This window comes from Dendrobates tinctorius, unplaced genomic scaffold, assembly GCF_039654945.1.
Source record: "Dendrobates tinctorius isolate UK_male_01 unplaced genomic scaffold, ASM3965494v1 ptg000173l, whole genome shotgun sequence".
NCBI classification, from domain to species: Eukaryota; Metazoa; Chordata; class Amphibia; order Anura; family Dendrobatidae; genus Dendrobates; species Dendrobates tinctorius.
This window is the reverse complement of record NW_027361840.1, coordinates 6,722,549-6,733,103: the sequence shown is the minus strand read 5'-3', so window position 1 is coordinate 6,733,103 and position 10,555 is coordinate 6,722,549. Positions and strand designations below refer to the sequence as shown.

The 10,555-nt window shown below is 42.8% G+C and overlaps 1 protein-coding gene across 1 annotated transcript in view; it reads right to left on the bottom strand.

The window, feature by feature from the left end:
* Window positions 1–610: 610 nt before the first annotated feature.
* TMIE (transmembrane inner ear) overlaps window positions 611–10,555 on the bottom strand; it is a 99,684-nt gene continuing 89,739 nt past the window's right edge. The window contains exon 4 of the mRNA XM_073551147.1: window positions 611–1,478. Coding sequence (XP_073407248.1) covers window positions 1,096–1,478 — 383 coding nt within the window. The 3' untranslated portion in view covers window positions 611–1,095. The remainder of the gene's footprint in view (window positions 1,479–10,555) is intronic.

Here is a 10,555-nt window from a genome sequence, read left to right as displayed (position 1 = left end):
ATGCACTGCTACACTACAACCGTGTCCATAGCCCCGCCCCCTTATGACCAACGCCCCGTCCCTGCCACACCTCCATCCCCGCCCTGCCGGGCCATGGAAGAATGGTCTTGCTTGAAACCGGTCCCTGGTGCAAAAAAGGTTGGGGACCACTGCTCTAATGAACCTTGCCCCATGAAGACAGACGTGAGAGGCCGTTCTAAATTTAATATTGGTGGGTTTGGTGAAAACAAATGCCAGAGTAGGAATAGAACAGTGTGGTACCAGAAAAATAGAAAACTGCAGCCAATGGGCACATGCTGGCGCATCAGAACGCCGGATGGAGCAGCACACTGTCAGTACTTTACAATCCGCAGTATGAAGCAGAACAAAAATATCATCCATCTTGTCCACATACCACCAGCTCCCCCTAGAGGTGGTCACAGGTGGCTAAAGTTTTATTATTAACCAATTCATGAAGAAAAAGCTCATTCTGCTGATAATGAAAAAATTCAGCGCAGAATATCAGACCTAAAATCCGACCAGTGGACCAGAGCTTTACTTAAGAATGGTAAGCTTTGCTATGGGGCCGTAACATGTCCGAATTCTTCACTTAATGGACATTCAGTTCTAATTTCCTTTCTCTAGAACTTTATTTACAATTTCAATAAGAGATTCCCATTTTCTACAATTCTTATTGGATAGAAAACCCACAAAACTTTTCTCCATGACTTATTATTGCACATTTCTGTTTGTTCATCCCGATATACAGGGTGGGCCATTTATACGGATACACCTGGGTGGTCCGACTTCAAAATGGCCGCCATGGTCACCACCCATCTTGAAAAGTTTCCCCCTCCCATATACTAATGTGTCACAAACAGGAAGTTGATATCACCGACCATTCCCATTTAATTTAGGTGTATCCATATAAATGTCCCACCCTGTAGAAAAGGCCTAGACTTCTTCTTGTTGCCTTTTCTACTTTGACATAAAAAAGTTTCACTCTTTTGGCCAAGTAACGTATACATACATATATACATTCATATATAAACAGAGAATATCAATGACTCCAGGTATCTGGTTGGCAGGGTCATCCAGTGTCCATTGTCATAGCCATTATTTTTTTGCCGGAGGTTTCTTAGAGGTTTCTCCTCCTTTGCCACCAGCTTTAGCGTCTCCTCCTCCTTTGCCACCAGCTTTAGCGTCTCCTCCTCCTTTGCCACCAGCTTTAGCGTCTCCTCCTCCTTTGCCACCAGCTTTTGCTCCACCTGCAGGGTCTTTGCCGCCTTTCTTCTCTGCCCCTCCCTTTTCCCCATCCTTTTTCTTTCCGCCATCTTTCTCCTCCTTTCCTTCTCCTTTACTCTTGCCATCTTTTCCATCTTCTTTGCCTTTCTCCCCTTCTTTTTTCTTGCCTCCTTTCATATCCTTTTTGGCATCTTCTGCATCGACTTTTCCTGAAACAGTAGGCACGTCCTTCTTCTTCGGTTCAGTCTTGGGAGCTGTAAAGATAGAAAAAAAGAATGATTTCATACAGGTGGGTAAAATAAAATAAAAAACATCCAAAAAAATACAAACCCACTAAATCTATAAAAACTCAGTGATACATCCATCACTTACCCATTTTTTATCATTATGGGTAAACAATACTCAGCATCTTGGTGAAAAAAGTAATGAAACAAGATGTTCTCCCCTAGCTCAACTGGGCTAATACCCGCCAATACCCGTAAGTAACCGCCAGAAGCCATGAGGGTGGCCCTTGGGTTGGTATGGCACAATTTGGACCCCTACACAATTAGAGCAAATGATGATCTTCCACCTGCTGAAGAACTGACCAGGAATCAGTCACCTCTCGGGATAACAGAGGGAGCATTGGTTCCACAGGCATCAGCCATTACCCTGGCAACTAATGTAACAGTAATCAGCCTAATTAACTGTAAATTGGTGAAAAAAGAGGCACAACACGCAGGACCATTGCCTGAGATGATCCCGCAGGAGTGCCTCAGATAATGTGGGAGAGCTGCCGGCAGGGAATCTCCAACCCAAAGTCAGAATGTCACAATGTTGTGACAGACACATAATGTACATTTGTGTGGACTCATTAAATATTCTATTGTATGGTTTGGAAAATGAAGTGCAAAAAAAAGAATAGTAAAAATAAAATGGTTACAAGTAGAGCAATAACTTCCCTGAGGTGTCAGATAGTACTGCTATACAGTGCCCAGATAGTCCCACCATAGAGTGGCTGAATAAAACCAATATACAGCTCTGGCAAAAATTAAGAGACCGCTGCACAATGTTCAGTTTCTCTGATTGTTCTCTTTATATTTTGGAGTAAAATGTAAATTGCTCTTTTATTCTATAAACTTCTGACAACATGTCTCCGAATTTCCAAGCTAGAAATTTTGTATTTATTTTCAGAAAATGAGAAATGGTCAAAATAACAAAAAAATGCAGACCTCAAATAATGCTAAGAAAACAAGTCCATAATCCTTTAGAAACAACAATACTAATGTTTTACCTCAGGAAGAGTTCAGAAATCAATATTCTGTGGAATCCCCATGATTGTTAACCCCAGCTTTCCCGCGTCTTGGCTGCTTTCCTCCAGTCTCTCACACGGCTTTTGGGTGACCTTATGCCGCTCCTGGGACACACATGTCAGCAGTTCTTCTTTGTCTGATGGCTTGTGACTCTCCATCTTACTCCTGATTACATTCCAGAGGTTTTCAGTGGGGTTCAGGTCTGGAGATTGGGCGGCCATGACAGGGATTTGATGTGGTGGTCCTTCATCCACACATTGACTGACTTAGCTGTGTGGCATGGTGCATTGTCCTCAGAGTTGGGGAACATTGCCTGAGCAGAAGGAATCGGCTGTTTTTCCAGGATAACCTTGTCTGCAGCTTGATTCATACGTCCTTCACAAAGATTAACCTGCCCAATTCCAGCCTTGCTGAAGCATCCCCAGATCATCAGTGATCCTCCACCAAATTTCACAGTGGGTGCAAGACACTGCGGCTTGTACGCCTCTCCAGGTCTCCGTCTAACCATTAGACGACCAGGTGTTGGGCAAAGCTGAAAATTAGACTCATCAGAGAAGATTACCTTACTCCAGTCCTCTGTGGTCCAATCCTTATGGTGTTTGGTAAACTTCAGCCTGGCTCTCCTTTGCTTCTCATTGATGAAAGGCTTTTTTCTAGCTTTACATGACTTGAGCCCTGCCTCTAGAAGCCTGTTACGAACTGTTCTTGCCATGCACTTCACCCCAGCTGCCATTTGCCATTTCTTTTGTAGGTCACTTGATATCATTCTGCGGTTGTTGAGTGACATTCGAATAAGATGACGGTCATCCCGGTCAGTGGAGAGTCGTTTTCGCCCTCTGCCGGTCTATAGCTTTGTTGTCCCCAATGTCTGCTGCTTGACCTTGTTGTAATGGACTGCCGACTTAGAAATTTTAAGGATGAAGGCAAAATGACGTTCGCTGTATCCCTCTGCTAGTAAAACCAGAAATGAGCCCTTCTTTTCCTCACTCAAGACTTTTCACCTCCTTTGGCATGGTTAAAAGTTATTTTTTTCATTCCTATTACTTTTTTACAAAATTCACAAGACGAATGCAAACAATTTGCAATTAAGTCTGCATGAATCACAAAAAAAATGCCCGCATCAAGCACAGAAGGCTGACATGACCATAAGCACAACAGCGTTGGCTTAATTGCAATTTCCTGCAGTTATGACACCACATGGTATAGAGCAGCCAATCATGAGCAATTATCAGAGTCTGTATAAAAGTCCAGGCAGGGAATGCAGCAACCACTATAGGGTGGATTTTATTATAGTTAGGATACCTCAAGTCTCAGGTATGGAAATAGCATGAGTAAACCATAAAACACTTTACAAATATTCCAGAGAGTAATATATTGCAGAACTGCAGCAGTGAAGAAAAAGAGAGTAGTAGTTGGGAATAATAGAGATTCAGCTGATGGAGGGATAGCAGCATTGCCCCACTCCATGTGAGTAATCAGTGATAGTGTGGAGCTGTATCTGTTCTGTTGCCTGTGAATTACAATTCTACATTTTCACTTCTTAATCATAGAATGGTAGAGTTGGAAGGGACCTCCTGGGCCATCTGGTCCAACCCCCTGCGCAAAAGCAGGATTCGCTAAATCATCCCAGACAGATGTCTGTCCAGCCTCTGTTTGAAGACTTCTATTGAAGGAGAACTCACCACTCCTCGTGGCAGCCCGTTCCACTCATTGATCACTCTGTCAAAAAGTTTTTTCTAATATCTAATCTGTGTCTCCTCCCATTCAGTTTCATCCCATTGCTTCTAGTCTTTCCTTGTGCAAATGAGAATAAAGTTGATCCTTCTACAATGTGACAGCCCTTGAGATATTTGTAGACAGCTATTAAGTCTCCTCTGAGTCTTCTCTTCTGCAAACTAAACAATCCCAAATCCTGCAACCTTTCCTCATAAGACAGGGTTTGCAGACCGGTCACCATTCTGGTCGCTCTTTTCTGAGCTTGCTCCAGTTTGTTGATGTCTTTTTTAAAATGTGGCGCCCAAAACTGGACACAATATTCCAGATGAGGTCTGACCAAAGAGGAGTAGAGGGAAATAATGACTTCACGTGATCTAGACTGTATGCTTCTGTTAATACATCCTAGAATTGCATTTGCCTTTTTTGCTGCTGCATCACACTGTTGACTCATATTCAGTCTGTGATTTATTAGTATACCCAAGTCTTTTTCACATGTGCTGTTGCTTAGCCCTATTACTCCCATTCTGTATTTTCTTTTTTCATTTTTATTGCTGCCCACTGCTCCAGTTTATTTATATCTTTTTGAATCCTCTCTCTCTCGTCTCTAGTATTAGCTATCCCTCCTAGCTTTGTGTCCTCAGCAAATTTAATCAGTTTACCCTCAATTCCTTCATCTAAATCGTTGATAAAGATGTTGAACAATACAGGGCCCAGGACAGAGCCCTGTGGTACCCCACTTGAGACATTCTTCCAGAAAGCAGCAGCAAGTCACAGAAAAGTGAAATCAGTGTCAGTCAGAGATGGTGCTTGTCACAAGCAACTGTAATGAGTTTTTGCATTCCTTGTACAATCCTTCTTGTGAAAGTGGGAATCTTAAAATATAAATTATAATTTGCTGAAATCCAGAGATCAAACTGTGCCAGTCAAGCTCAGTGTACGTGTCAATTTTTTTTTCTGCACATCCATTTTACTTGTCAAATTTTACATCCATACAGACTACAGCATTATAGCGCCATGTTGCAGGTGATGGCTCATTGGTCTTGTATCTACCCAGAATTTTTCCCTGCATCATTTTTGGGAAAATGTTGAATTTTGTTGAAAAAAAAAATAGAAAATGAAAAAAAAAAATGTAGATATGAAACTGTGCATGTCTATTTTCACACAACTATTTCACTAGTCGGATCTGACAACTGTTCTCCTCACAATTATACTGCTGCCACACTTTGCATGTTCCCTCTGACAGCGACACCGTCAGTTTCAGTCAGTGTTCTGCACAGAACAGTCTGCTTGATCACAAATAATTAACAAGCTTGATTTTGGACTTTTATTTTATAAAACATGCAAATGTTAGTGTGCTGTGTTATTAAACGAGCTGTTGGTTATTGCAGGTTACCATTTGTTTCTATGGTGAGGTCACCCTGTCTGGGTCTCCATTATTGAGGTTCCAGGGGATTGAATACTGTCCTAGGAGACCTCAGACTGATACATAAGTATTTTCACATTAATCAGAGTACCTGCGATTCACAACAAACTTCAAACGACTCAGTCACCTCTAGAAGCTTGTAAAACACTTAATTCTGCTGAATATCAAGCAGTAAACAAGAACAGGAAATATTAAAAGTAATAATGATGAGCACAATTAAGATCACCACCTTGGTTCAGACTCCACAATAGTAACGGTTTATAACGTGGACCAATGGGAAAAAGAATTGTCCACTCCTGACATAGAGAATAACATCATACAGTGACAGAATAAAACCACCATACTGTACTCAAAGATCACCATACAAGACATATATTTCTTAAATTATACCAATATACAATTACTGAACCAGACCATTATACATAACAGTAAGTGAATATCATGCTAGATAAAATGACCATACGGTACTTCATTACTTAGATAATACAACTATACAGTGACTGAATAAATCCACTGAATATGTATAGTTAATACCACCATACAGTACTCGCTACTTAGATAACACCGCTATTTATTACTTAGATAATACCATTATATTTAGATAAAACTGTTATATATTAGTTATATACTATTATATATTACTTAGATAATAACGTTATATATATTGCTTAGCGTAGACAATACTACTATATATTACTTGGATAATACCGCTATATCTTATCTAGATAATACCTCCATATATTAGTTAGATCATACCACTATATACATATATAGCTTAAATAATACCGCTATATATTACTCGTATAATACCGCCATATAGTTCTTAAATAAGACTGCTATATCATACTTAGATAATATCACTATACATTACTTAAATAATACCGCCATATAGTTCTTAGATAATACCGCTATTACTTAGATAATACTGCCATATAGTTCTTACATAACACCGCTATATTTTACTTAAATACTGCCACATATTACTTAGAAAATACCGCTATATATTACTCAGATAATACTGCCATACAGTTCTTAGATAATACAGCTATTTATAACACCATATAGTTCCTGTCTGTGGGTGCCCGCCAAAAGTGGGGTAAGGCTACTTTCACACTTGCGGGTTTTTGCGCTGCGCACCATGCACAGTGCAAACGCACATAAAAAACGCATCATGTGTGCTTTTTTTGCGCATACGTGCGAATTACCATGCGCACGTATGCACACCCATAGACTATAATGGGTGTTTGGCTATAAAAAAAAACGCATTGCGTGCACATGAATTTTTTGGGGGCAAGTCAGACGCACAAAAAATGCAGCAGGATGCATTTTGTGCTCCTGAGCGCACACTACAAAAAAACGCATGTGTATACAAACGCGTACAAATGCATGTGTATGCGCAGCTATGTAAAAGATAGGGGGAAAAAACACATGCTTTTCTTGCGCTAAAAAACAGCGCAAAAAAACACAAGTGTGAAACCAGCCTAACACTGGTGGGGGTAGTCGGCCCTGGAAGCCCCGAAGTTGCTGCTGCTCTAATGCCAGCGAGTCAGCGGAAGGGTGAGACGCTGTAATATGCACCATCTTGGGTAACTGCTGTGACTGTGGAGGCAAGGGTGGTTGTCGTGGCGAGAAGCTGTTGCGTCGCCACCCCCTGGCTCCCACAAAGGAAATACAAAGTCCCGTCTTTTGCATGTGATAGATATCAAATAGAACACTCACATTAGATTCCAGAATCTCTTCTGCTTCTGTCATCTCGGCTCCAGATTCACAGTGCTCACAGACAACTCCAGACTCCATATCCATACTTAACAGTTCAAGTTTACTTGACAATAGGCACTGATTACAGTTGTAGCACAATTCACACACAAGGGTCTTCCTGGAGTGTTCCCTGTTTTCTCTATCAACTTCCTTCCTGAAAACACGTAGAGATTGTCTGAAGGGACAAAGATCTATCTCGCCGGGCAATCTCTGCCCTGCTGGACAATCCCTGTCCCATCTGACAATCTCTGTCTCTTCCGGCAACATCTGTGCCCTTAGGTCCACCAACTTCCTTCTATTCCCCTTGTCCTGTATCAATAGGATAAGGTAAAAGGCTTGCTCGGCTTTGCCTAGTCCTGGCCGTAGGCTCTGGATCCTCCTTGGAATGATTACCGTTTAAGATGGTGACCCACTTTCATGCTGCTCAGCCTGGGGTCCCTTCTTGCCTCAGCAACTTCACCCCCATGGCTATCTGTCCTCTTTCAGTGCTGCATCTCTACTACTTACCAAACAGAAAGTCCTATCACTAGATCCCATTGCTCTACACTACACCCATCTGTAGCTCATCCCAGTCTGGAAAACCCTTATTCTAACTAAGTCGATGTTGGCACTCTCATTCCCTATCTCTAGTGTGCCCCACTAATCTTTGCCCACTATTGTCCTATGCTACCTCTTATTCTATCCCTAATCCTATGCACAATACATGTCAAGTACATACACATAACAGTAAATGAATACATTAACAGTCATAAACTCTATGCAACCGCATGCATTTAATGTGAATACTGTTCAAAGAGGGGGAGGCATTTGACGGCCTCGGTCACCTCCTTACAATTGTTCTATATGTCACGGTCTGTTGTTGATCCAATAAGTTATTGCCAGTTTTACCCTCACCCTGTGTTGTCTGAGTAGTATTATGCCCACGGGAAGGGAGTGCGGGCGTTTAGCGGGATGAGCCCTGGTCCATGCGGTCTGGTTGTGGAGCTCTAGTCCCCTGCAGCTCCCCCGGATTTGTCAGGCTGAGTAGTATCCCACCACTGCCACCAAGTGTGGAGACATGAGCGTCAATGGGTGCTCTCATCCGCAGGGTGCGGCTGACCGTGCAGGTAAATCATCCACAGGGAATTGTTATTCTACTCCTCTCTGTGAATCCCACACGTGAGCAGCATGTGCAATATACGAGTCGGATGTGGATAACATCTGATGGTGGGACCGTTCTATAAATGATGGGGTTATAATCATGAACAATTATAATCTACACTTCTGCTTCCCTAATCCATTATTAAGATCTCGCCTCTTATAAGAAGCAGAACATCATTGCACGACTCAGAAATAATGCAACACTAATGAAATGGGAGCAGAAACTCGGGGCCAGAAGGAGGGTTCACGGTGATTAGGCTCCGTCATGGAAGAAGATGAGCTCAGCATGTCAATATCCTCTGGACACAAAGCATCGGATCACCGGAGGAAATATGGGAGTTAATCACTCATAACGGCGCTGTCCACACAAAATGACGGATGTCAGATACAATGTGTCTCATCGGTCAATAATCAAATGACCAAAGCCACATATTGTGCTGGTAACAAAGTGTCCATGTGTAAGCACCGGCGTTAGGCAAGCCACGGCTCATGACAGGCCCCGATGGCAACACGCAGTGGAAGGTGAGATTCCATCATAATTCTGTCACCCCACAGCTGGATCAGCATGTCCACAGCAGTAAGAGAGAAATAAGTAGCTACATAGTTCTGCGATACAGTGCCGGCTATATAGAGACATTCAGTATCTTCATTACCAGTTAAAAGTTCTGACACCCCTGATCATCTAAAGGTTTCCTTGTTCTTATCGGAATGTGCACTAAGAGATGTCCAATAAGCGACCCAAGTGACCCAAACCAGAATGTTACATCTTAAATTCCTCCTGGTTGTCCCCTCTTACACTGATGGTGGCTTTACACCCTCTTGGCTTCTCTTAGCAGCTTCATCAGGTCATCGCCTGGAATGGCTCCAATGCACAAGCTGCCTCATCTAGAGCTCATTCATGGAATCACCGGCCGTCAGAAAGTGTATGCGCCGATCAGGTGTGTTTTGGAGGCAGAGTTGATTCCCAGCTCCATACTATGCTGAGACATATTCTACAACTGCCCTTAGCCAGAATAAGTACTAGTAGAGAGCCGTGTGCACTACTAAGGAAGGTGCCATAGTAGGATCCCACACCATGAAGTAATAAAATAAACTAGGCACTCAACTTAAAGATGAATTTTTTTGACTTTTAAAGTAGTCAAGGCAAAATATTTCGGCTGCATTTGGCCTTTATCAATTACAGACTATACAGGAGTGTCAGGGATTCGTGGGAATCCTGTAGATATTTAGTGAGGCAAGTGTCGGTATGGTCAGCCCCACGGACGCTGCGTCTTTCTACAGGCATGTGCCCACATCCAGGTCCCCTGGCTTGTTTACCATTGGGGATTTTCCTCTTTTAACACCCCATACTCTTGTTGACCCATTGGGACCCAAAGCCTCAAGCGCGATGTTCCAGTACCCCTACTGCCAGCATCAGACCCTATATCAACGATGGCCCACCGCCAAGGAAATCATCTTTGCTGAAGACAGGTGCCAGTGTTTAATTTGCCCAACACAAATGTTGATGAACATCTGCAAAGCTTTGAGACCCTGATGATGATGGACCAGGTGCCCAAAGCTGATTGGGCAAAATACCTGTGGATAGGGCGATTGGCCAGGCACAGGATGCTGTCCGGTTGCTTGGGTCTCAGAACAGCCTGGACTATTGAATTATTAGGGACAACCTGTTGGCCCTTTTTAACATCACCCTCAAGAGATATCACACCAAGTTCCGGACTTTGCCAAATTTAACATAGGAGGTCCCCTGGGGACACAGTTAACTTCGACAGCACTGCAACCGTTAGCTCAATGGTCAGGCTGCACACTCTACTGGTGTCCTCCAGGACATGATCATGCTTGAGCAACTAATAGAGAAAATGTTCCCAGAAATACAAGTGGGTAGCCGACCGGAAGCCTTATACTCCAGAGCAGGCAACCCAATTTTCTGTAAACTCGTCAGCCGATCGACCCCCCATGGAGATCCTATGCCCAACAATCCCAGGAGACCCCTCAACCAATGATT